General features: G+C 56.8%; 1 protein-coding gene across 1 annotated transcript in view; it reads left to right on the top strand.

Moving 5' to 3' along the window:
* Positions 1 to 5,661: 5,661 nt before the first annotated feature.
* NOL4L (nucleolar protein 4 like) overlaps positions 5,662 to 27,231 on the top strand; it is a 63,388-nt gene continuing 41,818 nt past the window's right edge. The window contains exons 1-2 of the mRNA XM_030963374.1: positions 5,662 to 5,987; positions 23,595 to 23,750. Coding sequence (XP_030819234.1) covers positions 5,679 to 5,987; positions 23,595 to 23,750 — 465 coding nt within the window. The 5' untranslated portion in view covers positions 5,662 to 5,678. The remainder of the gene's footprint in view (positions 5,988 to 23,594; positions 23,751 to 27,231) is intronic.

Raw genomic sequence — 27,231 nt, 5'->3', positions numbered from 1 at the left:
AAAGCAGGGAAGGGTGAATTTGCTGGTCTTGAAACCGAGGGAGACGTGGCATCATGTGCAGTCACAGAGGATGTGGGCAGGTGCCATCAGCCTTCCCCACGCAGCTCTGGGAATGGAGCTCAGCCCTGCTCTGCAGCTCCCTGGCTGTTCCTGCCCAGGCTCCCACACAGCTCTGGCAGCTGCTGGGTATTTCAGTTCTTCCCCACGGCGCCAGGCTACCCCACTCCTTCTGTGGCTCTTCCCCTGAGCACATCAATCCAGTGGCCACGTGGTTGGATTCCCAGCCTGCTGAAGGCACGCTGGAGACTGAATAAGAAGGTGGGAAAATTGTCTATTATTTCCATAAATCCCCTCTCAATCTGCGACTTTGGCTGCTCTGTTTCTCTTAGTCCCAGGCCTCTCCCAAGCAGAAGGTCTGACCAAATGATGTTTGGTGCTGTGATACAGACAGAAATCCAAGAGGCTCCAGAAGGAATCCACGCTCCTTGCTGACTTCCCTGAGCTGCTTTGACTTATTATCTGACCTGGATCTAAATTGGGTTTTGATTAAAGTCAAGAATAATTCTACTTGGGGAAAGCTCATTGTTTAGGCTCCGAGTTAGCAAAAGTTACAAGAGAATTAAATCAGATTTCTCACTTTGGGCACAGAGACCCCGATGGGACCCCTGGCAGTGCCCAGTGCCCGCTGTGAGAGGCAGCCATGCTGGGCCATGTCACCCAGAACCTGACCAAGCTCTTTTTTGCAGCCACCAGGCTCTGAGGTCACTCCTGTGGACCCTGATGGCTCCAATGCTTGGTCAGCATCTCCCTGTTTCAGACACAGGGATGTTCATGGTCTGTTCATTCTTACTCATCTTGCCCTAAGGTGGTGCCAGGGTTTAGCCCATGTCCCTCCCTGGTGTCTATCTCTGGTTTTCCACAAATGTGTCTTCTCTCAGCATCCATTTCTCAGAGATCAGGAAGCTGAGTCATCTCTGTAAGACACTCTCCTCTCTCCTGAACAATCCAGCAAACTCTCCCTGCACTAGTTTCAGACTAAATTCTCCCAGTGTGCCTCACCAGAACCAGGTGGCTGTCCAAAGTGTTGCCAGAGCCCTCATACTTTTCTGTGCCTCCCTTGAAACAACTCTCCCAAGACAACTTGGGATCATTTCCCTTTTCCACCCTGCTGGTGGATCACAGCTACCCAGCTGGTGGATCACAGATCTCCCACCCAGCCTTGGGCAGGTGAACATCTCAGATGCAGACGGAGACATCTCCCTTTGTGTTTGATAGGAAGAATAAGGCAGTTCCAGTGAGCAGTTCATCTCACCCCACAGGGAGTGTTCAGAGGATGGGGATGAATGGTTTCTGTGGGTGCCCATGGTCTCACACTGACTGTAGAGACAGTTGAGACACCCAGGTACCACTGGCTGTCCAGCTATGAATGTAGAGTTACCAGAGCCAAACATCACCTGTGGTGATGCCATAAGTATCTCAATATTCTCTGTCCCTCCCCAAGGAAGCACTCCTGGATGCCAGCAGAATGGATGGTTATTAACACCTGAGTTCCCTTTGTGTGGCTTGGCATTTAACAATGTCTGAGGATGGGTTGGGTGCTGGCATGCCCACCCTCTGCCTGGCTCTGATCCCACCCAGCAGCTCTCAGGGGCAGCCAGTAAATAGTTCCAGTTTTGGCTTTACTCGAGTACGAGTCCAGATGCTCACCAACAAGATCAGGTGTCCAAGGCCAGGCTGGACAGGGCTTGGAGCAACCTGGTCCAGTGGAAAGTGCCCCTGCCCAGGGCAGGGTGTTGGTACAAGATGGTCTTTAAGGTCCCTTCCAACCCAAACCATTCCATGTTTCTATGATCACTGGAGTATTTGATGGGATGTCTCTGGCAGCATGGCAGGATTTCTTCCCATCTTGTATGTTGTTCAGACCACAGTAAGTGCCAACTGCTTTACCTTGTGCATGTCCAATCCCTGGTCCAGCTGAGTATTTTTGTCAGAAGACCAAAAATTTCTTTAGAACAAAACACGACTTGTAAGAAATTAGAAAGGCACCTAAAAGAAGAAAGAGCAGCAGAGTGCTCAGATAAAACCCAAATCCAACTTTTTTTTAATGCAGTATAAATAGCAATGGACCTGGAGTCACCACATTTGTCTGTAAAAAAGCCATCAGCAGAGACTCTGTGCTGAACACACCCAGTACCTGCCAGCCTGAACCAACAGCTGAAGGTCCAGTGCCACCAAACAATTCCACTTTCTTCTTCCCCTACCTTTAAGGACAAGAGTGCCTCAACATCATGCATTCTAATCTGGAGTGTCATGAGACTGCTCATGCAGTGCAAGTTAAACCCTCCTTGAATCCATGCTGGATTTGATCTAAACCACTGATCTGATCCTTCAGGCCAGGTGTGAATGGTCTGCCCTGAATCCTCACTCAGAGGACATCAGTTCTTGGTGGGACTGGCCTCGCATCCACAAACTGGGGAAACTCATGTCCGTGCTCACCAGAGAGGGACCCTCTGCACTGCTTTGTGAGCGGACCCCAAACCTTCCAAAGGTTGGGCCGAGGTAGGAGGAGACTTCTGCCCCTGTGGTGCTGCAAGAGGACATTCCCTTTGCACCTCAGCAGCTCAACTGCAAGGTGGGAAATTCAGTGGTGACCTCAGTGAGAAAGTCTGATCATGGTGACAAATGCAGCATCACTTCTAGGTGGACCAACTCTTCAGCAGAAGCAAAATGTTCTTTTACTCCCTTCCTTGCTCAACATTTCCTCCAAAGTGGCTGGACTCCAGAAATGGGATTTACCCCGGCTCTCCTGACCATCCAAGGTCCCCACATCTCTCACAATGCTGATTCAAGTTCTCATGGCATCCCCCATAGATCCTCCTGTGCCAGCCAGCTCTGAACAACAGCTCAGCCAGTCACTGCTTTGTTTGGGACAAGTGTATGCCCAGGGGCTGGAGCAGGCTGAGAGCTCAGTCTGACTTTATCCACAGGTTCATTGCGAGGAAGTTGTCCACTGAACACAAATTCTGCAGAACATCCTTTTCTTCTCTTCCATTTCCATCCACTCACTGCTCCTCACAGCCATCTCTGGAAAAAGCCACACTTCCATGGCTGGCTGAGGCTCCGGAGGATGTCCATCCTGTTTGTAGTGGTCATCAGAAATACTGGAGCACACCAGTGAGTTCCTGTAGGCATCCTGCACAATGTGCCTGGGGGTGAAAATCCACAACAGGGAAGACCCTCTGGGCTGCCCAAGTCCCTCTCCAATGGCATCAAGTTGGGCCCAGAGCAAACTGGATGGTGGCACTGAGAGTTTTTTGAGAGTTGTCCACATATTCAGTGGGATAGGGACAGTCAACAGGATCTGCTCTGGCACATTGCAACAAGCAATGCCAATGCTCCAGAGTCATGGCCACCCCCTGGTTTCACCATACCCCCTCTGGCATGGCCAACCCATGGCTCAGCTCCTGCAGCATTTCATTCTCACCTCAAGATCTTTTGGATGGGCACCATGTGACTGGCACAGGGCAAGGGACAGGGAAGAAAATTGCCCTTCAGACATCAAGTGCCCTCACCTTCCCCTGTCTCCAGCCTTGGCACGTGGCACTGCTGCTGGCTGTGCCCTGGCTGCTCTGATGCCACACCCAGCACCTCCAGCACTGGCCTCAGAGAACCCCCTGACACATCAAATTCCTCTTCCAGGTTCCAACAGTCTCCCTGCTCCTGCTCCTACATCCTCATGCCAGCCATACAACTGCTGACCATGCAGGCAGCCCTAACATGGACCCCTACTGTGCCCCCAACTTGGGATGGAGCCAGGGTGTGGCACTGCCAGGTGGGCATGGAGCACAGAGGTGGCACCAATGGGCAGACATGTGGGACCACATGTATGGATGGCATTGATGGACAGACAGAAAACAGGTATGGCAGTGATGGACAGACTGGGAGCATGCAGGTCACTGATGGACAGGGAGCACAGGTATGGGACAGATGGACAGATGGAACACACGTGTGGCACTCAAGGACAGACTGGGACCACATGTGTGGCAGTGATGGACAGACAAGGAACTGGTGTGGTGGCACCAACAGACAGACCAGAAGCAGAAACATGGCACCGTTGGGTGAGCATGAAGCACAGACGTGGCACTAATGGACAGACCAGGAGCACATATGTGGCATTGATGGACAGACAGGGAACACATATGACACCAACAGACAGAAGAAGAGCACACACGTGACACTGCTGAGTGGGCATGGAACATGCATGTGGCACTGATGGACAGACCAGGAGCACACGTATGGCACTGATGGACAAACAGCACGTGCATGGGACCAATGAACAGACCGGCAGCATATGTGTGCCATTGATGGGCAGAGCAGGAGCACACGCGTGGCGCTGCCAGGTGGGCATGGAGCACACATGTGACACCGCTGGACAGACCGCGAGCACACGTGTGGCACCGCCAGCATCTCGGCACATGCGTGTGAGCGCCGGGCAGAGCCCGAGCCGCAGCCGCCGGCCGGGACGGGCCGCCCCATCTCACCCCCCCGGGGCCCGCCGTGGCCGCCCTCGCCTCCGCCCCCTCGGGGCCGGAGCACTGGGACCGTGTGCCGACCCCCCCCGCTCGCCCCGCAGCGGCGGCGCTCGGTCCCGCCGCGGGACAGCCGCGGCTGCGGGGCGCGCGGCGGATGCGGAGGGCGGGGGAGCGGAGCGAGGCACCGGGGCCGGGGTCCGGCCTTTGTCTCCCGCTCCAGGGGCCGGCAGGACCGCGGCTGCCCCGGGGCCGGGCTTGGGGCGGGGTGCGGCTCTGCCGGTCCGGCGGGACAAGCCGCAGCCGCTCCGGTCAACCGAGGGCGCTGCGGGGCGATCCCGGTCCTCGCGGAGGGTGGCGGACCCCCCCTTCACCTTCCCACCGCCGCTCCCGCTGCCCCCGCGGCTCCTCCCCGGCTCTGCGGCGGCTCGGCAGGTGCCCGCCTCCGCCCCCGCCGGCCCGTCCCGCCGCACACGTGCGCCCGCGCCCCGCCGGCCCTTTGTCTGGGACCGGCACCGGGACCCGCGCCCACCGACACCCCCTAGCCCGCCCCGGCCGCTCGCCCCCCCGCTCCGCTATCCCGCTCCCCGGCCGTACGGGGCCGTATGGCCGGGGAGCGGGGAAGCGGGGGGGGGAAGAGGCGGCCCAGGCAGGGGAGCGCATCCCACCGGAGCCGGGGCGGGGGGGAGCAGCTGCCCCGGGACCGGGGGTTGAAGTGGGGGGGGAACGACCCGTCGGTGGCGGCGAGGCCGCTCTAACAGGTGGGATCCCGCTGAGAGGAGGAGGCGGCCGGAGGGGGGCGGAGGAGGCAGGGACGGGCGGGCGGGCGGGCGGGCGGAGGGAGGGAGGGAGGGGGACGAGCCGGAGCCGCCTGTGATCCTGTGACAGGAGCGGCTGCTGCTGCTGCTGGCGCCGCCGGTACCTCCCTCCGGTCGCTGTCCGAGCCCCGGTGCTCCCCCCCTCCTCCCCGTTACAGCGGCCGCCACCCCTCCTGCGCCTCTTGCTCCCCGCTCCATCCCGCCCGTCGCCCCCGCAGCCCGTCCCGGGAGCGCCGCTGCCCCTCCGCCCGCTCCGGGACAGGGCGCGGGGCCGGGCGCCGCCGCTGCTGCTGCTACCGCCGCCGTTACCGCCGCCGCCGCCGGTCGGGCGATGCCGAAGCCGCCGTTACTGCTGCGGGGGAGCCGCCCCGGGGACAGCGAGCTGGGGCGGCAGTTCCGGGACTGGTGCCTGCGCACCTACGGGGACTCGGCCAAAACCAAGACGGTGACCCGGAGCAAGTACCAGCGCATCGCCGAGGTGCTGCAGGGGGGAACCGGCTCCGGCGGCGGCTCCGGCGGGGGGGAGAAAGGCAAGTTCCAGTTCTGGGTCCGGTCCAAGGGCTTCCGCCTGGGAAACGGCACCAGGGAGGCGACGAAGATGGGTCAAGTGGTGGTATATGTGCCGGTGAAAACGGGAACGGTTAGTGCGCTCCATGCCCCGGGGGCTCTGTGTCTGTCTGTCTGCCTGCCTGTCCGTGTCTGTTTGTCCTCCCCGGGGGTGCGGGCGGGGGGGGGAATTGCCCGGGGTGGGGGCGGGCACCCCCGGGGCCCCGGTCCCCTCCACCGCCGCGCCGGCCCTGTCCCGTCAGCACCGGGCGGCCCAGCCCCGCCGGCCGCCGGGAGCGCGCATGCCCCATGCGGGGCGCGACGCGGGGCCCGGCCGCTCCCGCAGCCCCCGCCGCTCCCGGGGCAGCCGCCGCGCCCCCGCCGCCCCGACCCGCCCGGGATGCGGATGGGGAGAGGCGCCCGCCGGAGCCTCGCACCTTCCGCTGCCCCCCGGTCCCCATCCCCGTCCCCGTCCCATCCGGCGCTGCCGCCTTCCTCGGGCGCTGCCGGCGCGGGGGAGGTGGGGGGCGGCGGTGCCCCGCGCCCGCCGCCGTGCACCTGCCCCCGCGGGGGGCCGCGCCGCCGCCCGGTGCGGGCCCCGCCGCCCCCCGCCCTGTCCGATCACGTTCGCCCGGCATTTCCCATCCGCCCCACGGCCGGGGACAGGGCTGCAGTCAAGGGCAGCGGGCGGCGGGGAGGGGCGCCGGCACCCCCCCCCCCGCGCCGCCGCCGCGCCCTGCCCGCCCCGCTGCCGCGCCGAGCGGAGCGGAGAGGAGCGGAGCGGAGCGGGGCGAGTCTCGCCGAGCCGAGCGGAGCGGGGGCCAGCCCGGCCGCCGCGCTGAGCCCGGCCCCGGCGTCCCGCGGCGCTGCCCGCCCGGCGCGGCCGCCGCAGCCGGTGCCCCGGGGTGTGCGGGCAGCGGCAGAGCCCGGATTAGGGCAGCTCCCCCGCCCGCTCGCGGGCCGCTGTCCCGGGAACTCCCCCGCCGGAGCCTCATTGTTCGGCGCCCGGCCGGGCCGGGGAGCGGGGCACCGGCCGCCGCCTCCCTCCCTCCTCCCGCCGCCGCCCGGGGCTGCCCCGCCGCCCCATTGTTCCCGTCCCGAGCGTGTCCCGCTCCCCGGCGCGGGGGGAAACGCGCAACTTTGGCGGCCCCGGCCCCGCGCAGGGAGCGCCCGGCGGGGCTGCCCCGGTCCCGGCCCCGCGCCCCCCGCCATCCCCCGCGCCCCTCTCCGCCCCGCCGGGACCGCAGGCACCGGAGGGCTCTGGCAGGGATTTTTTTCCCCCTGTCCCTCCCCGCCTCTCCCGCTGCTGCTGCTGCTGCCGCTGCTGCTGCTCTGAAGGGTGCAGTGTTTTCTGTGCACACAGACTCCAGCATTGATGTGGCTGGAGGATGCTTCCATTGAGGGCAGCCCATCTGTGGCAAATGCTTCTAAACGCACTATTTACCTCCCATCTGGTCCGCCTGATTATTGGGGGGAGGGGGAAGGGTCATTATTTCTCCCTCTCCCTTCGTGGTGCTCTGAGGCTCCTTTCTTTCTCCCCTCTCAGCCCCCCTCCCCCATGCAATGCCCCAAAAAAATTCTTTGCAATTTTTTTTTTTTTAAGACCTCTTAGCAGCCCTCCTCTATCACTCCCCCTGTGCCAGGAGCCCCTGAGGGAGGGCGGATTAGGAGCTGTACCCCCTTCCAAAGATCCTGCACTCCCTCCCGGGTCCTCTCCATGCAGTCAGTGACTCTATCCCAGATCTTCCAAATGCTGCAGAGTCATGGTACCCCAGAGAGGCCGAGCCAGACTCCCTCGACCCCGCTGCTCGCTAGATGCCCCCTCCCCTTTGTCCGGGAGGGAGTCCCGAGGGTCAGCGGCTCAACCAGGCCGGCACAAGCCCGCATATTCCCAAAGGGCCTCTGCTCAGATGAAGTTTCAGCGAGGAGCATGCCTAGGCCCCCGCATCTTCCCTGGCAGAGTCCCTGCAGGCTACAGACAGGCGTTACACCCTGACTCCCCTAAACCAGCGCACACAGGCAGATATACCCTAGGGGACAACCGAATTTTCCAGAGGGCAATATAGCTTATTTCCCAGTGCCTAGATGCCAGCCAGATGTTAGGACTGGGAGCGCTTTGCAGAGCCACTGCAAAGGGAGACCAATCATCACAGTCCCCAAAACCTTCCAGAGTGAGGTCTGTAGAAGTTGCTGCCTCCTGCTCCTTTGGTCCCTGCCTCCCTGGCCCCCCTCGGCCAGGAATCCCATGGACCATTTCAGATGAGTGCAGTTGAGAGTTTGGTTTTGCCTGAAGTGGCTCTCAAATTTAGAGATAACTTGTCAGGGATTTTCTTCAGCTCCTTGTAATTCAGTGCTCTCCGCATCCTTGGTGGTTTGGGCTGGGTTTGGGGTGTTTGAACATTTCCTTGCTCTCAGGCACACAGTCAGATAATTCATGAAGCTGATATGAGCCTTTTGCTGGACAGTAACGTCTGGGTTCTGGTTTAATGTCTGTTCAGCTGCTTTTCCCAAATACTTCTGGAGTGGTGTTTTGGTTGCTTTCCCCTGGCTGTGCTCCTCAGCAATCTGATCCTGCTCGTCCTGTGCGCTCGCCCTTCCCCAAGCGCATCTGCCGGGCCAGCACCGTTCTGGGGATGTCCCCTGCTGCAGGGACAGGCAGAGCCCCACCCCGGGTGCGCTGAGGGGGGTGCCAGAGGGTGCATCTCGCTCTGCTCTCACTGCAGGACGCCACAGGAAATCCAAGGGACCAGGAGGGAAAGCTGGAAAAGAGGTGGTAAAGAGCGTGTAGAGGGCAGCAGTGGGGATAAGATTTCCTTTCCCTGACAGGGCTGGGGCCACTCCTCCTCTGGAAAATAATAATAATGACAATCCCAAACCCCCAAAATAATCACAACCTGCCCCCTCCCAGCTAGCTAGTTGAGCTGTTCCTTTTGGCTTGTGCACCCTGAGCTGGTTTGTGTGTTTTCTGTGCATCCGTAGTGAAAAATTAATTAACATGTGGTTATTATTTTCTCTCCTGAGTAACTTTCCCTTGCCCTCCTCCAGGCCTCTCATCAGAACAGGCCTAATCAGATTTGGGTGGCTTGAGAGCAGGGACTGTGCACTGAGAAGGGGGCATCTGCCTTAGGTGGTGGTCAGAGCAGATGGTGGTCTTCTCAAAGAATGCACTGGGAATAGGAACAGCAGTGCGGACGGATGTCTGGCACAGAGACTGTTCACATTTCTTTTTCCCAGATGAACGTCCCAAAGATGCTGGACGTTTAACACATACAATTAAAAAAACCCTACGCAGATAAACACAGGCAGTTTAGTGGTGTAGGACATTGTTGCCTGACAGCCCTATTCACACGTGGGCTGGACTCTGCATCCTTTAGGTCAGGGTATTGGAAAAAAATACATTTAGGCTGTACTGAAGAGGAAGGTATCTTTGTGTGCTGCAGCAGCACAGACAATGGATACAGCCCAAATACGCTCAGATCTGCCCTTCTTTCCTATGGCTGACACACTCTTAAGGTGTGAACCCCTTCATTATCCATGGGCTGGATCGAATCCTGGCACTGGATGGGCAGCACTCATCCTTCTCCCCATCTTTGCTAAGAACTGTGGGAGAATTTGTCCATGACAAGGTGCTAAGATGCAGTTCATTATAATCTCATGTCCCTCTTGTCCTAAGCATTTAGCATCATTTAGACAGTCTTTCCCAGACAAACGTGGAGCGAGATGGAGCCAGGGTGCAGGGAAATGGCCAGCCCTCGGTGACAAGCAGCAGAGCAGATGGCTGTGGCCGGAGCAGCGGGTGTGCAGGGGAGGCTTCTCCTCAGACTTGGGCTCGGGCGTTAGCTGCTCTCTAAATCGATGCTGCACTTGGCCGTGTGTGGTGGGAGCCTGTCACAAGTCCGGCGGTGCTGGCAGGCTGTGCTGCAGGCTGGGGGGCTGTGGGAGGAGCAGGGCAAGCCTGGAGTCAGCCCGGCCCTTCGGGGGCTGTGCGGAGCCGTGGGGACCAGGCAGGCTCTGCAGCACTGCCCACGTTTCATTCTGCTTTGCTGCTCTCTCCCTGTCCCCCGCAGCGCTAACATGAGGCTCTGGGGCTCTGTAGGCATCTCTGACAGGAGGAGGGCATTGCTCCAGTGGGTTGCTGCTGTTATACAGGTACAGCTCACCTGTACCAGCTCCCCTGGAGCCAGATGTTCAAAATTATTTCACAGTCGTGCCTGGTGAAACTCACCCGAGGAGCAATGCTGGGGTGGGGGGAGCACTGGAAATACAACTGGCGAGTCCAAAATGCAAAAATGGATGGAGGCTTTAGTGGACAGCAGGAAAACTATCCCACGGGACAGCAGATAAATCTCACAGCACAGCTTACCCTTAAATTCATTTTAGCTCCAGAGACAGGGAGTGCTGTGCTGTGGAAGCTGCGGTGCCAGGCCGTGGGACAGCACAGCACAGTGGCAGAGTGCCGGAGCTGAGGAGCCAGGCATGTCAGAAAGATGCTGCTCCAACAGCTAATAGAGGCTACATTTTTCCTGATACAAGTACCCTTCAATGCCCATATTCAGTGCCCCAAAAAGCTGCACATCTATAACCTCTAAGAACATCAGTCAACAGAAGGTTTTCACAGCGTGAATAACCACTCAGACTTTCTGGGGACTTCAAGAGATAAAAAAAATAAATCAAGACCATTCAGAAGAGCCTTAGACAAGGCAGATGGGCCTGAGGGTATTATCTGAGAAATTGTCTATTACTCCCATTGCACAGCCTTACTTAAAGCATGCAGAGCTTTCACCTGTGGAGAGATCCCACCCTGAGCACATGGGGCAGCACCAGCTTTTCCAAGGAGTGGAACCGATGGCAGGTTTACATTTAAATGTGCCCTTAGGAGACTGGAACAATTCTGGTCTGGGTGCATGGACCCATTCAACCCCATCTAAAGAAAATCTCCCCCATTAGCATCCCCTCCAGATTCAGCTCCAAATTTGCACAGCATCAGTCACAGATTTCACATCTGAAGCTGCTCGTGGTAAGAGTCAGAGAGGGCAGTGACACCCAATCCCCTGGGCCCAAGAGCTGGCTTAGCTTCACCAGGCAGTAGCTAAAGCCTTAGCAGGGTGAATTTAAAGAGCTCTGATGATCTGCAGTTACACAGACTGGCAGAATGAAGTTCCTCAGTGCTGAGAGCAGATCTGGCAGCAAAGCCCACTCCCTGCTCATCCTTTCAGGACAGCCTGCTGAAGCCACTTCTAATGATAAGGGGGAAACCAGCATCTCCTTCAATCCTTGCTTTATCTCTGCCAAACCTACAAGCTGATTAAAGGCAGTCCCACTGTGGTTGTTAGACAGTGTCCCAGTCCCAGAGATCCCATCATCCCAGCCACCCTCATCCTTGGGTGCTGGCTGTGGTCACCAGCACTTGTGAGACCTGGAGCTCCACCAGCAAAGGTTCCCAATACATGTCTGACCAAACAGTTTCTGAAAAAATAACTCTCTGCCATTTACACTGCGCATCCTCCATGATTCCAGAAACAGGCATGGCATTGCTGAACCGAGAAAAGTGTTTTTTGGATAACATTTATCTGAAAGTAATCTCTTTCACCTACAATTGTTTTCATATTTGTAATTCTCAAAGGGTGTCACTCTGAAGAAGGTCCAGAAGCAAACAACCAAAGCACAGCTCTGCCAGGCCTTGGTCAATGAGGCTGAAATGGAAAGAACCCCAGGTGTGACAAGGGGCTGTTGTTCCCACACTCCAGGTTCTGTCCCACCTTTGCACAGGAAGAGGGTGCAAGCACTCAGGCCCTTGTTAATGAGGAGCAGAGAAGACTGGTGTAAGGACAGTTCATGGCTGTTCTCAGCTCCCCTCGTGGGCCTTGCTCAGAGGGGCTTGCTCTGACCACAGGCAGAAGGGGGAATTCAGTCAGTGACTAAAGTCTGCAGCAGAGCCCAGAGAGGCAGCCACAGTCCTTTCAGTGGGAACTTTCTCAGGACCATTCTCAGCAATAATCTCCTTCTGATACAACTTGTTCAGTTTTAGTTTTATCATTATGTTAGGCTTGATATGAGCAGTCTGTGAACTTACACTGTGGACAAGCAAATGGCAGGGAAAGCCCAGGGGTGTGGAGGAGCATTGGTGGAGTGTCCATCCACCCTGCCTGGCCAGCATGGATGCTCTGGCATTGCCATGACAGAGGGATCCATATTAATGTCTCTTTCTTTAGTGCAAATCATTAATTATCTTTCCCTGATCTCATATCAGCTGTGCCCACCTCTAAAGAATCACATTGAGAATGGGCCAGAGCCACCCCAGAGCTTCAGTGTCTGGTTTAATTAGCTGATTGTAGCAAGGGCAGGTACCTGTTGGCCAAAATCATTGTCTTTGCTGGAAAGCTACTGACTTCCACTTTTATGGCTGGTGCCAAAGAATAGCAATTTATTTGAGGAGAAATAACTGCAGAGAGTCAGTGCTGTGTGTGAGAGCAGAGAGCAGAGCAGAGGTTTGGGTAACAGTGTCCATGTCTGAGGTTAAGGCAGCAGCCTCTAGAAGGGAAGTGGAACCTGGTTGTGTCTTCCTGGCACAGTGCAGGGCCCTTCACGGAGTGACAGCCAGGAAGACAATGCTGTGTGAGTGGTTTCTCTCTGTCCTTGCTCTTCTTCGGCTTGGCAGCCCCAGAGGATGTATTTCCCTTCCAACAGACAGGCAAAGGCTCTGATGGACTTGCTCCTCACCAGGAGGGAGGGAGTGCTCTGGAAAAGATGGGGTCACTCAGGCTTTCCAGTTGGTAGTGGGTTGCTTTCATGGGAGTCTTTGGGCTAAGAATCCAAACTCACCAGGAACCCCCCCCCAAGAAAAATGAGACTAAAGTTTGGGACTCCTCTCCTGGCTTGCATTTGAAGGAGGGATCTCAAAGCAAATACCGAGTCATCCACTCATCCACACCGTGGTGACATCCAAAACCTCCTGGGTGTCGGTGCTGCAGGTCCCACCCACACTGGCTCCAGGTGCCGCAGGGTGTTCCAGTTTGCAGTCTCACAGCACTGGGACAAGCAGCCAGTCCAGGGGAGCCGCTCCCTTGGGGATGCTTTTGGGTTTGTCATTTCCATCCTCATTTTGAACGCGGTTGTGTGGCTCCCGGAGCTGGGACGAGGCTGGGAGGAGGCCTGGCGTCTCCCGCTCACCTGCGCCCGGCATTTGGATCCGGCAGAAAGCCCTTGAGCTGGTGACAAAGGTCTGGATGTGGGCTGGAAAGTACAGTCCTGTCTCTTAGCAACTGGTTCCTACCTCTGAGCTCTCGGAGCCGTGTGTGGGACAGAGAGCATCAGTCACGCTCCCGCTGCCGCAGCAGCGACGCGCCGAGGAGGGGATGGGGGATCAGGCCGGCTCCAGCCACCGCCGAGGCGCTTAAAGAAGCTCAGGCATTTCCAGCACAAGCAGTCATCTGTGAGCCCAATCAAAGCTCGGGTTTAATTGCTTTCCTCGTGCCCTTCTCTGCCCGGCCAGCGGCGCCGATTGGCTGCGGCAGCGGTGCCTGCCGGCACCCAGAGCCCGCTCCCCACCGCCCCGGGGCGGGGACGGCACCGGGAGGAGCGGCGCGGAGGACACAGCCCGTGTGTTTCTAGAAAAATGAGGCGTCCTCGGGTCCTCCCCTGAACTCCTCCACAGGGCACCTGGGAATCCCCGTCCTCTCGCAGACATTTGCATGGCTGTTTTCCCTCTCAGTGCTCGTTCTGCTGTTTCACCCTCGTGTTTCCTCTCCCAGCCCAAAGCAGCTCCTCTCTGCTGTGCGTTTCTCAGGGGCTCCCTTGCCAAGCACTGTTTCATAAACATTTTCACCAATCCTCTGCTTTGTCCTCCTAATTAGCCATCCAATTGGCCCCCAACGGAGCCTTCACCTCTCCTGTGAAGATCCTGCTTGCACAGATTATAACCTGTCAGCTGCCAATTTATTCCTCACACAGAGGGCAGGTTGTATTAATTGTCTGCCTTCCCTGCCCCGCTTGCTTTGCCCCTCCTTTCTTTTCCTCCCAAAAGTATCCCTGTTTGGTGACACAGACTCACAAAAGACCAGGGAGAGCCAGATGTGAGACCACTCCATATGCCTCATGTGTCCAGCCTGCAGAGCTGTGTCATTGAGCCCAGATGTGATGGGCTGAAGTATCACACCTGGGAGAGGGATCTCTGTGGATGGATTACCATGACAGAGTGTTTAAGACCACGCTTGACTTCTGGTTCCCCCACGTGTAGTCTCAGTTAAGAGCTCAAAAAAATTCCACTTGGTCATCCCAGTTTAGCGGGGAATAATTCCTGGGCTTATCTACAAATCTCAGTTTGGCTTTTGGAAAGGTTGGGGTTCACCTGGAGTGGTTATGATGGACACAAATCTGAATACAGAGGGGGTTTACCTAAATGCAAGGGGAGAACAGAGTTCCATCTATGTCTGTCCCCTGTGGCCCTTGCCCTGATTGCCTGTACAGGGCCCTGCAGCCTTGCAGAGCCAGGGGTAAATACAAGTGAGCCCAGGATAAATACAAGTGATGCTCTCACTGAGGGCAGTGGACATCTGTTTTCCTGGGTTCCCATGTTGGGAAAGGGCGTGATGGAGTCCAGCATGACCCTTATGGTTCCACAATGTCCCCATTTCTTGAACCCAGCCTGGGCTCACAGGGAGCAGTGGTGGTGGTGCTTGGCTGTGCAGCCGGTGTTTCCAGGCTCCGGCGTCAGGGCCAGCCTGTGCTGAAGCCACTATGGTGTGGTGCAGCTCAATCCCTGCTGTGCCCTGACCTGGAGAGGAGGCTGGTTTGGAAGAGGAAGGCTTGCAGGCCTTTTACCCCCCCTCCAACATCCGCTGAGCTGTCAGCATTTCCCTAGAGGCACATCACGTTGTTCCTGTGGGAGTCTCTGACTGTGGCCCACATACTGGGAGCTGCCAGGGCACAGGGAGCTGGCACCGGGATGCCACACATCCAGGGCTCAGCCTCTCAGCCCTGCCTGACCTTGATTCACTGTAGCATCATTTGTAACTGATTTTACATAATTTTTCTTACCACTGAGGAGCTGAACTGCTGCTGCTCCGTATCTCCTCCTCCTCAGTTTCATTTTGACATCACCACGTTCTCACTGTAGGTGTGATGATGTCACCTGGCTGCCCTGACACTGCTGGGTCTATTCCTAGGCACAGAGGGGTCACCTTGCTGTGACAGGTCATCTCATCACTTGTTACAGTGCCTTGGCCCCCCTCTGACTCAAAGGATTTTGCTTTGGTTGTGATTTTTATTAGATTAGTCCTTGGTGCTGGGGAGATCGCTCACAGTGATAAGTCACTTCAAGGAAGAGCCACCTCTAGACATGTTCTGAGTTTGTGTTACAGCTACATATTGCCAATATTATTTAGATTCCTAGTTTTATAATTTTTTCAGGATGCTATGGAATATAAAAACTTCAGATTGTTAATGCAGTTTACCATTTCCCACTTTTTTCCCCATTCCAATAGCATTATCCCCCAAATCACCAAAACCAAGATCCAAATAACATTAAGAAATCACTGCCCACCTTTGCAGATATATTTTTTTAAAACCATCAAACTCACATTTTAGAATCACAGAATCCTAGAAGGGTTTGGGTAGGAATGGACCCTAAAGATCATCTCATTCCAACCTCCTGCCATGGGCAGGGACACCTTCCACTAGACCAGGTTGCTCCAAGCCCTGTCCAACCTGACCTTGAGCACTTGCAGGGATAGAGCATCCACAGTTCCTCTGTGAAAACCCTGCCTATTTCAAAATAGTAAGAAGCACTGCAACATGGTAATAATTGCCAGATAATAATGCTCATGATCTCCTCCCTCTTGGCACCCACAGCATGGCACTTCTCCCACCCAGGTCCCTCACACCTCATAGAGGAGGGTGGTGCTCACCAGCTGACAGGGAGTGGGAAATCCACAGCCCCAGGGAGCAATTTCCCAGGAAGGTCAGTCAGGTGCTCTACTCATGAGGCTGCAGGAACCTTTCTCACCAAACCCAAGTGAAGCAGTGCTCAGGCTGCCCCACAGCACCCAGTATTTTTTTATCCCTGAAAGAGCCAGCTCCCCCTTGCTCCCATCCAGCAGGTGCAGGGTCACATTTATTGGGGAGCCCTGTGCTTACCTCTGCCTGCCAGGGTCACATTTATTGGGGAGCCCTGTGCTTACCTCTGCCTGCTAGGGTCACATTTATTGGGGAGCCCTGTGCTTGCCTTGCCTGCCAGGGTTACATTTATTGGGGAGCCCTGTGCTTACCTCTGCCTGCCAGGGTCACATTTATGGGGAGCCCTGTGCTTGCCTCTGCCTGCCGCAGATTGGGGAGCCCTGTGCTTACCTCTGCCTGCCAGGGTCACATTTATTGGGGAGCCCTGTGCTTGCCTCTGCCTGCCAGATGCAGCTGCTCCTGCAGCCTCCCCGCCGGCGCACAGCCTGGTGCTGGCAGGGAGGCAGCTCTGCTCTCTCTTGCGCCGTGCAAAATGTCCTCTGCCTCCCGGGCAGAGCAGGCATCCAAGGAGTCTCTAAGCAGGCATCTGAGCAAGAATCTCTTCCTGCTGGGCTTCTCCTCTGTCCTTCAGGCAGCCCTGGGATGGATGGCAGCCCTGGGATGGATGGCAGCCCCATCCCCAGCCACCCACCAGACCCGGAGCACACCAACCTCCCCTTGGCGCCCTGCACCTGGGCCCTCTCCACAGCTGGAGGCACGGCTGCCATTTCCAGGCTCGCCCCTCCCAGGCTGCTCTGTTTTCATTGCCAGGCCTGGGAGCCAGGAGAGGAATAAGCTGAGGTCAGAGCAAAGGCCTGGACCCATCCCCATGGCTCAGCTGCTGAAAGAGCAGCTAGCTCTGCTCCTGTGCCCCGTGAAAGACACACACCTCAGCTGTGTTTGCCAGCTAAAAATAAAGCACCCGGCTCCCCTCATGAGGAAGTATTTACTTTGGGAGGAAAAAAAAAAAAGTATTGTGTACAGTTCTGGCTAGAGAAACAATGTGAATGCCCCCAGTCTTGGCCTGAGTCAGCAGAGAGTATTGGGAAAATTATTTTTTCCTGTGCCTCAGTTTCCCCAGGAGAAATGAGCTCTCTTGGGCCACAGGGATGCTCAGCTGTTCAGGAGGGCTGGGGCTGTTTTCACTGCAGTGAGTGGAGCTGGAGCTCTAAGTGCAGGATGGGGCTTCGTGTTTGCTTGGTGCAACAAGACACAACACAAAATGCTCAGCACAGGGAAGCACCATCAGCATTTTAGCAACTGCTTTTCTCCCATTTTTAAACCAGAAATGATCAGAAAAATTTCCTAGCAAAATATTTCCAGGAGAAAAAAGAGCAAAATCTGTCAGTCAGAGCATTTCCCTTCATCTTCTTATGGGTTCTTTTATTATGAGCAATACAGCTGATAGTGTTTTCAGCCCAATGTCTTCCTGGTGCCTATTTCTAAGGCATGCTCTGTGCCCCTGGCATGAGGGGCAAGAGGAAGAGGGAAGTTCGAGGAATCTAGCTCCTCTTTCTCCTCGCAGCATTAGCAGAGGGAGCCTGCTGTGGTTTAACATATCCCCCGCAAAAGCTGCTTTCATCCTACACCTAAATACCATGAGGAGTGAACTTCCTAAAGCCCTGGAGAAGTCTAAATATAGAAGCCAATCAAGGGCTGACTTCCCAGAGATGAGAAGTACCAAGAACAGTTTCTTGATCAAAAGTTGTAAGAGTCCATATTGAAATAAAACGTCTGTTTTGGTGCTGAAGCCTGTGCAGGAGGAGTAGTTGCAGAGGTGGGCTGTGGGCTGTGGGCTGTGTGCTGGTGGTGGCCACAGTGCCAGCACAGGTGGTCACTGGGGGGCCATGGGCTGCCTAGGGAGATGGACATGAGGAATCCTGGTGTTCAGAGGAAATTCTTCCCTGTGAGGGTCGCCAGATACTGGCACAGACTGCCCAGAGAAGCTGTGGCTGCCCCATCCCTGGAAGTCTTCAAGACCAGGTTGGATGAGACTTGGAGAAATCTGGTCTAGTGGAAGGTGTCCCTGCCCATGGCAGAGGGATTGGATGGTTTTTAAGGTCCCTTCTAATCCAAACCATTCCATGTTTCTATGATCTCTGGAGAGCTTGATAGAAGTTTCTGGTGTCATGGCAGGATTACATCCCATCCTGTATGTCCGTTTCTGATCCCAGTAGGTCCCAATTGCTTTGTCCTGTACACATCTACTCCCTGGTCCAGCTGAGCATTTTTGTCAGAAGACCAAAAATTCCCTTAGAACAAAACACTTGTAGAAAGACACTTCAAAGAGGAAAAAGCAGGAGAGTGCTCAGATAAAACCCAAACCCCACCTCTGCTCATCTCAAAGAAGGGATCCTCCTTTGTGCAGCAGAAGGAGCCACCAAGGGCTGGAAGAGAGGGCGAGGGATGGCTGAGTGCCACAGGAATGGCATTGCTGCTGGTGTCAGCTGGGGAACCCATGGTCATGCTGTGGGGTGACCCCAGCAGGGGACAGGAGAGCTCTGATCCTGACCGGCTGGGGACAGTGGCTGTGTCCCACAGGCAGAGCAGCTGGAGCACAGGCAGAGCGAGCGACGTGGCCTGTCTGTGTACAAGGGAGGTGACCTTGAGGGACAGCTCGATACGGCTGGCCCCAAACATCCAGCTGGGCTGTCCCAGGGATGAGGGTGACAGTGGCCCTTCCAGGCAGCAGCAGGAAATTAGTTTAACGTGTGCCTCTGCGCTGGGGCGGGGAGATGCTGTGGTTGGGAGATACAGAAGGGAACGCTTTCATGTGGGAAGTGCAAGGAGAGGCGAGGGCAGAGGGTCTGCTCCCGGGCAGAGAGCAGAACGCAGCCATTATCAGGCAGGGCTCTGCTGGCAGGAAGCTGCTTTTGACTCACAGGAAGCTGAATTGGGCTGGTATCGGCCCCGGTGCGAGGGCCAGGGCAGAGTTTTATCTGCCGTTGAGCACAGCAGATGGGGAAGCAGTCGGCACTCCCTCCCATCCCACTCCTGCCCCAGCAGTCCCAGCCTGATGGCCCTGCAGCACAACCCCCTTGGAGAAGGGATGCTTCCCTGCAGAGCTGTGAAGCTTTCTGGGCCCAGGAGAACTGCCAGTCCCACTGGGGAAGGCAGATACTGCCCTGAGAGCCAGTGTGAGGGCACAGCCAAGCCTCTCCACGCTGCTGAGCCCAGAACGGGCAGTTTCCAGTTCTTCTGGCAGTGTCTACCCCAGTCAGCCTGAAGAGGAGCTGGGAGCATGCAGGCTTTGGAGAGCTCTGGTTGAAAGCTCTCAGATTCTCCCAAACCCAACTCCAAGTTGGGGAAGGGCTTGCAGGGTTGAGAAGTCCTGTGCATGAAGGCTGCTGTCATCCCTTGGCCTCCCTGGAGCTGCCTGGGTTGGGTCTGGTTTCGCTGGGGTGGTGGCAGGTCGCTGGGGCTTGGGGTGGAGGTCACCACGGGCAGCACGGACTGGATCAGGTGGCAGCCGCTGGCTGTGGATCTGCTGCCCCACAGAAAACAGGGCTAGCTCGTCAGTGCTGCAGTTTGGCTGTGAAAATCTCCCATTATGGCAGTTTTCACACCCAGGCTGGGCTGCTGAGGAATGGCCACAGGGGCTGCTGGAGACACAGCAGGTTGCTGGGAGCACAGGGAGCTGGGTGGGTGGAGGAGGCTGGTCATGGAGATGTGGGTGCTGCTGCCAGGCTCCAAGGCAGGACCAGGCTGTGTAGGAGCGATGGCAGGGCTGTGTGGGAGCATGGCAGGGCTGTGTGTGAGCATGGCAGAACTGTGGGAGCATGGCAGAGCTGTGGGAGCCATGGCAGGGCTGTGTGGGAGCCACAGCAGGTCCATGTGGCACAAAGCAGGTCCGTGTGGGAACATGGCAGCGTCCTAGGAACATGGGAGGGCTTTGGGAGCCATGGCAGGTCCTTGAGGGAGCTGTGGCAGGTCCATGTAGGAACATGGCAGCCGTGTGGGAGGCCCATGGCAGGTCCTTGAGGGAGCTGTGACAGGTCCTGTGGGCGGAGGTCCGTGTGGGAGCCTGACAGGGCTGCGGGACCGGGGCAGGTCCGTGTGGGGAGCCTGACAGGGCTGTGGGAGCCGGGGCAGGTCCGTGTGGGAGCCTGACAGGGCTGCGGGAGCCGGGGCAGGGCTGCAGGGGGGGCTCGAAAAGTGAGCGGAGCTCCGGCGGGATGGCGGTGCCGGGGGTGGCAGGAACCCTCCCCTGCCCCTGCCCCTGCCCGCCCGTCCCAGGCTCGGCGAGGTGCGGGCCCGGCCGCAGTGGCCCCGCCGCCGCCGGTGCCTGCCCCGGGCCGGTCCGCGCCGGGCGGGGCGCGGGGGCAGCGGGCGCGGGGCGGCGGCGGCGGGCCCGGGGAGCGGATTACCGCCGGTTGCCGTGGTTACCCGCTACCTGCCGGCGGGCCCCAGCCCGGCCCGGGCGGGGGGCTCGCCCGGCCCTGCCTCCCTCCTTCCCTCCCTCCCTGCCGCGGCAGATGTCACCCCGCGCCGCCGCTCGGGGCTGCCCGGGCGCTGCCCGTCCCCTCCCGCCGCACCGCCCCCGTCCCGGGCCGAGCGTGCCCGGGGCGGCTGCCGAGAACAAAGGTGCCGGGGCTGGGCGCTGCCAGCGCCAGGGCCGGGCCCTGGAAGCGCTGCCCGGCCCGCGGCGCAGCCGGGACAGCGCTGCTGCCTGAAATGGCTGTCGCCGCCCGGGGCCGGGCACGGAGGCGACCTCGGGCCGCAGAGGCGGCTCCCGGCGCTGATCCGCCGGTGCTGGAGGCGGCCGGGGTCGGCGGGATGGAGCAGGGACACAGGAGGTGCAGGGGCAGCGAGGCCCAGGGGAGTGGTCCTAGGGCAGAGGGTCCCCGGGGTACCGGTGCTCAGAGATGTGGAAATAGACAAAGGACACTGGGGAGGAAAAAGACCTGATGGAGGAGAGGAGCTGAGAGTGCTCACAGCTCTGGGAAGGTGGGGAGGATGACAGGAAAGGGGGGTGAGAACTGCGGGGCACAGTACACAGAGAAAGAGAAGGGAGACTGGGAAGGGGGAGAGACAGAGCCGTGCTTGGCAAATATAGGGAAAAGGAGGATGGCTGGAAGGTGGTAGAGGGACTCCTAAGCGCCTGAAATGCCACCCGCTTCCAAGCACCTCTGTCAGGGCTGAACTTTGCTCCTGAAATCTTTTACTCCTTGTGGGGGCAGGTGACTTCTAATAAAGCCCCAACACCAGGACAGGGTAAAAGCATCCCTTCTTCCCATTCTGCTTCCCAACTGAATTTTTATTGCTATTTAAACCTGAGGGGTTTTAAGCCTTTCTGAGATATTATGGGCTCTGACTCATGCCTTGAATACTGGTGAGCAATGCTGGGTGTGGAAGGAGGAACCCGAGGGGCGTGGGCCCCTCGGAGAGGTACTTTACAGCACACGTGTCCTCTTAAATCCTAGGTCAACATTTGGATATATTGCCAGATATAAACCTCCCTAATCCTGGAGGCACTGACTTGATACGGCTTCTTATACCCAGTGGCTTTGATACTGCTTGCATCTCACCTGCTTCCCCAAGCTAAATAATCATCACGGGGAGAGCAGTCACAAGGCTGAGGAGGGGATGGAGGATCGCTGCAGGGAGTGGGATGCTGAGGAGGCAGCTCCGGATCCAGCTGGGGTGGAGAGGAGAGCGCTGCTGGGTGTGCAGGGAAGCTGTAGCAATGCCCAGACCCTGAGGTTACCTTCACTGCATTCCTTCTGAAACCGGGGAGGAAACAGGGACCTGCTGGCCGTGCGGGGAGGAGGATATTAGCTGATTGGAAACAATGATTTGCATACAGGGTTGGTTACAGCCTTAATTTTGAGGGCTCTGCTTGTTAGATCTGACTGTGCTTTTCCCCTGCTGCATTTTCCTTTGTCCTGTTTCTGTAATTATCCTCATTTCAACCCTGCTCTGAGGATTATTGGTCAGTAGGAAGCCTCCTAATGCCCGCTCCTCCTTGGCAGGGGAATACCCATGCCCTCGATTAAACTGAAACTCTGTGAACGGTGACAGAAGAAATTAGATCTATATTCCTCAAAGACACTCCCTGGGGCGAAGTTTCCCGACCCCCACCACGCAGCCCTGCCACCCTGCCCCTTGTGTTCACTCTCAATATTCTCTTTGTTACAGCCACCTTCAGCCCCGGCTTGGGGCTCCCCGGGGAGGGGAGAGGTGGTTTGTGTTGGAAAATCCTCGTGCCCGTGTCCCGGGTGAGCTCAGCTGCCGTCCCACTGCAGCCCGTGCCCAGGACAGGCAGTCTCTGTTCCGAAATTGGGGTGAGGAGCCAACTCTAATAGGCAGTGCTGTACATTAAATGACTGCTCCTCTGAGATGTTGGGTAGCTTTAGCAGAAGGTGGGCCCACTAAGTGATTGATTTTTGAGAGGCCCTTCACTGGTGGCTTAAAGAACAGCATTTATTCAATCTATAGACTGTGTAAGATACACAGAGCCCGACCAAGGACAGCACAAACGCAGGTTAGGAGACTGGCTGCTCCCTTTGCATGCAGACCCCTGCCAGACCCTGCCCACAGACCCTGCCCACAGCTCCCTGCCAGCTCCTGCCTGCCCTCAGGGATGTGTGAGTGCACGTGAAAAAGGTAGTTTGCAGGTAATTTAGATGTGCAGGTTGCTGCTTAGCTGCCTGGTGGGTACCCACTGGACAATATCCATGCATTCCTTTTGGAAAGCAGCCCTTAAAGGGATGTAATGTATATACATATACATACATGCATACATATATATATATATATAGATATATATAATATTTTCAATTTTTTTTTGTCTATGCAAAAATTGCATTTTTTCCAGGAGCAAGCTAAGTGACCTCCCAAAGGCTGGCCCTTTCTCAGTCCCACCAGCCATTACGGTAGCCACTGACCACCTCCCAGTAGCCCTTCCTGCCCTGGTGCTTTGTGCCAAGTGCCGATAGCAGCTGCTGGGTCCCAGAGGCTGCCTCCCCTTCCCACGGCAAGCCCTGCCAGTGTGAGCTGACACCGTTGGTGCCAGTCAGCTCGGAGGAGCACTGCTCCCCACACTTCCCACTCCCATCAGTCTGTCACCACTGTCGTGTGGCAGAATTACTGCCTCCTGCTCTCCAGCACATCCGAACACACAAAGAGCTGTGCTGCTGCTGCCAGCGCTCAGCTGCTCTGCGTCTGTGAGAGGGAGGGAGCCTTGGAAAGGTCAGTGCAGGGAAGGAGGGGATGCTGGCTCCTTCCTTTAGGGGCTGTATCCTGGCATCACAGTGAAACCTTGTCCTGCTGGCTGATCCATGTCCACGGGGACTGCAGCCAGCAAGAGTACCTCACATCTCAGGGCTTCCCAGGGTGGTTTAGCACCATGTGCAGGTCCAAAGAGCTTCCCCCGCCTGTTCCCCGCCTAGCAAAACCACCCCACATTACGGAAATTGAATCTCTTGATCAGTTGTGACTCCACTCTGGACTCTTCCCTTGTTTTTATTCCTGGCCCAATTTCATTGCCAGCTTTAGCAGCACGACAGCAGCAGCCGCCACTGCCCTGGCTACAGCAGGATCCTCCCTGAAGCGATGTTTAATTTATCCCCCACATCCCCCGTGCCCAAGGCAGCCCGAGGCGGGAGCACAGCCACTCTGCCCCCTCCAACCACATTAGCCCCGGGCCGATCTCGTCACCCCTGTCACCCATCGCTGACACTAACTCAACTTGCCTGCACTGTTGTAGGGGGCAGATGGACTGTCGGAGCCCGAGGGCATCTCTCTGAAACGCGTGGCTGTGGTGGAAGATTTCTTTGACATCATCTACTCGATGCATGTGGAAAGCTCGTCGGAGCCGGGCAAAGCACCCAAACATGCCGGGCAGAAGAAAACCTACCGAGCGGTGAGAGTCCCGCCGTGCCCCGGGCAGGGCGGGCACTGGAGCGGAGGGAGAGTCCCTCGGGAATGGGGATGGCAGGGCAGGTAGGAGCAGAGCCGCTGGCGGGAGGCAGAGAAGAGGCAGAGCCCAGTGTGGCTGTGCGGGGAGGCGTGAGGAAGGAGGGGTTTAAAGGCAGAGCAGCTGTGCTCGGGGAATCCGGGCTGCAGCGGCAGCACAGCGCGGCTGCTGGGAGAGGAGAGAGCAGGGCAATCATACAAAGACACTGTGCGTGTCCGAAGGGAAAAGGAAGAGAAATCCTCAGTATTAGTGATGGATGAGAGAATGTTTGTCCAGTTCCTTGCTTGCTCTGGGTCATCTGCCTCCCTGTCTCCCTCAGCCAGAGGGAAATGTCTCCTGTGGGCCTTGAAGGTCAGGAGCAGCCAGACAGGGGGACTGGGGCATGGCCATGGCCTTTCCCTCCTCTCCTGCCCCTCCTGGGTTTCCTCAGTTACAAAATGGAGGCAGGCACCAAGCTAAGTCTTGTCTTGGTTCCTTGGTTCTATGGATGCCAAGAACCAGCTCTATCCACCCTGAAACACCACTCTAGTTAGGTCAGGAATAATTTAGCTTGAAGTGTGCTTCTCCAGGGAGCTTGCTGTTTCTCCTGACTCTGCACAGCCCTTCGATGCAAACGTTTGGGCTCTCCCTTTACAAGAGCTGAATTTACTGTCCAAGACCAAGCTACTCCCTTGAATCCCACAGCCCTAAGGACCAGGTCGCTTAGAGACAGGAGTGGTTTGCTGGCAGCTCATCTCTCTGGTGTATACAATGTCTCAGAGAGGTCTTTGCAGGCTGCCCTCGCCTCAGTGATGATGCCTGAGGTTCTGCACAGCTCTGTGCTGCCAGAGTCAGCACAGGGTTGGACTCTGTCCTGCCTGCCTGTGTCCCTGCTCCATCCACGCTGTGGTGCTGGCAGTGCTGCTGAGGCAGCCCAGTGCCCTGCAGCCTCCCACATGTGATGGGAGTCCCCAGGGAGCAGGGCTCTGCACACAGAGCTCACAGCATCTCTCCCTGCCCCTGCAGCAGAGCTGGGGGCTGGGGCATGCACTGACCCTCCCTGGCTGGGGGCAAGTGATGACCTTTCCATGGTCCAGGGGGGGCAGCCCCACCAGCATGACCACAATTCAAAAACTTTCTGCTCATTTCCCCAGCAGACCACTCCGACCCTTCCCTAATTCCTTCAATTCATCTCTCTGGAGGACTAATCTGTGCCCTGCACAGCCCCAGGGGAGCAGGCTGGATCCGTCTGTTTTCCCAGGCCTGCTCACAGCAGTCAGAGAGAGCTTCACGCTCCACCCCTCATCTCCCTCTTGAGCTGAGATCATCACATTAGCAGCGTGTATCCCCTCCTGACCTGGCAGGAGCTGCTGGCTGGGCTGCCCAGCCTGGCTCCTGCCCTCGCTGCTGCCCTTGCTCCCCGGAGCGCCTTTGTAGCCTGAGCTGCAAGGTGAAATGGTGCAGAGCACACGCCACGCCTGGCACGGCGCACAAAGGGACGCTGCTGGATGGCCAGCTGGGAGGCTCCAGGGTCTCCTGCCTCCTTCTCCCTGCTCCCTTTCCCCACCACTTCTGATTAGAGACACTGGAGAGTTTGCCCTTGTCCATGACCTCCGGAGGGAGGCAATCAGAAAGGGAGTTTGGATGGGAGATAACTCATCAAGGAAGCTGTCTGCTCTGCAGAGCATCAAATCAGCTGAGAAATAACAACTGTATCACTAAAATTAGCTGAACATTTGCAGCAGAGACTGTGGGCTTGCTGGAGCAAAAGAGGCAGGGAGACGGCTGAGCCCGGCAGGCAGCAGGCGGGGACAGTTCCCTGCCTGTGACACCTCACCACGGCTGCCACGAGCGATTTCCAGGCCCCTCATTTCAGCGTTTCTGCGGGAATCCCTTGTGCTTGTGCATCGATAAATATCACACCGAGGCAAAGGCTGAGCTGGCATCCGCTCGGCCACAACAGAGCTCGCTGGGGCTGCAGCTAAATAGGAGGAGAATCCCATGAGGACCAGGCACTGCAGCCTCCATTTGAGCGCTGGGACAAGGTCCCCGCCTGAACTTTCCACCCATCTGGCATTCTGTGCGTGTGAAAGCCCGGGCTCTGCTGCCGCGCAGTGGAGAGGGATGCGGCTCCCTCCCACCGCAGAGCCAGAGCCGGGCACGGCGCTGCCTGAGCCCTGATCCAGCAAAGCCCCTGCCCCGCTGCTCTGCTTCTAGAACAGCACCCCCCCAGGGTACAAAAATGCGTGGAATTTAGGTCTTCTTGTATTTAATGTAGATTTCTGGAATTTAGGAATTGTTAACTATGTCAGGTAGGAGGATGATGTGGCCAGAGGAGGGAGATCAGGACACCCTGGGCTGTCCTCCCAGCTCAGCCCTGTCACCCACGAGGTGTCTGATTGCAGCCCCACTTCCCGTCCTGAGCCCCACTTCTGCAGGGCTCCCAGCCCCGAGGACTGGCACAAACAATTGAATTTCTGTCTGCTTTATGACCCCACTTGTAAGTGCTGTGACCCCTGTGGGGGTCACGGCCCCTGGTTTGGGAACTGCCGTGCTGGGACAAGTCACTTAGACCAAACAGGATGGGTGATTAACCATAGGAGCCAGCCCAAAGTGAGAGGTGGGCTCTCCACCTTTTAATGCCTTCCAATTAAGACCAGATGTCTTCCTGGATGATGTTTTAGGCAAACCACAGGCCACTGGGCTGCAGGAGAGCCTGGGTGAAGTGACTTGTGCTGCACAGGTCAGACTCCAAGATTTGATGGTCTTTTATGGCCTTAAAGAATTCTACATTAAAATGGACCAATTCCTTCTCCAAATAACCTAGTCTTGATTCTTAAAAATACCATAAAATTACTGCTGGCAGGAAATAATTGCAATAACAGGGATTGCCAGACACCTTCTGTGGGTGCTTAGGTCTGGATCTAGTGTTTAACTTCAAGCATTCAAGTTTTAAATATTTATCCTTAGCTTTTCCTCATCTGTAAAATACATACCCCACAAAGGTTCAGGAGACTTAATTCATTACTGTTTGGAAAAATGTTTTCAATTCCCTAGATAAAATATGTCACAGAAGTGCAAAGTATTATTAACAGTAATTGATTGTCATTGTGGGAAAAAGTGACCTGCCCTTACAAAAGATTAATGGATTCTTCAGGTTACTGGTGTGATGGTAATTAACAATGCAAACAGAGCTGACGAGCCCTTACTTTCACATTTGATTCTTACATGTTCATAGATTTGCTCTTCCCAGACTCCAGGGGGGAAGGGGAAGGAGTTTCTGGGAAGGTGTGAATATGCAGGGATACCAAAGGTCTGTTCATTTGTGTCTTGGTGCCTTACTGGCACACCAGTTACCTTCCCAGGGTGTTCCCCCACCAACAGCTGCCCTGGAGGGAGGGATTTAGGGCTGGAGGGGACAATGAGTGGATACAGGCTGTGCCCCTGG

This window comes from Camarhynchus parvulus, chromosome 20, assembly GCF_901933205.1.
Source record: "Camarhynchus parvulus chromosome 20, STF_HiC, whole genome shotgun sequence".
NCBI classification, from domain to species: Eukaryota; Metazoa; Chordata; class Aves; order Passeriformes; family Thraupidae; genus Camarhynchus; species Camarhynchus parvulus.
This window is presented reverse-complemented; position numbering and strand designations above follow the sequence as displayed.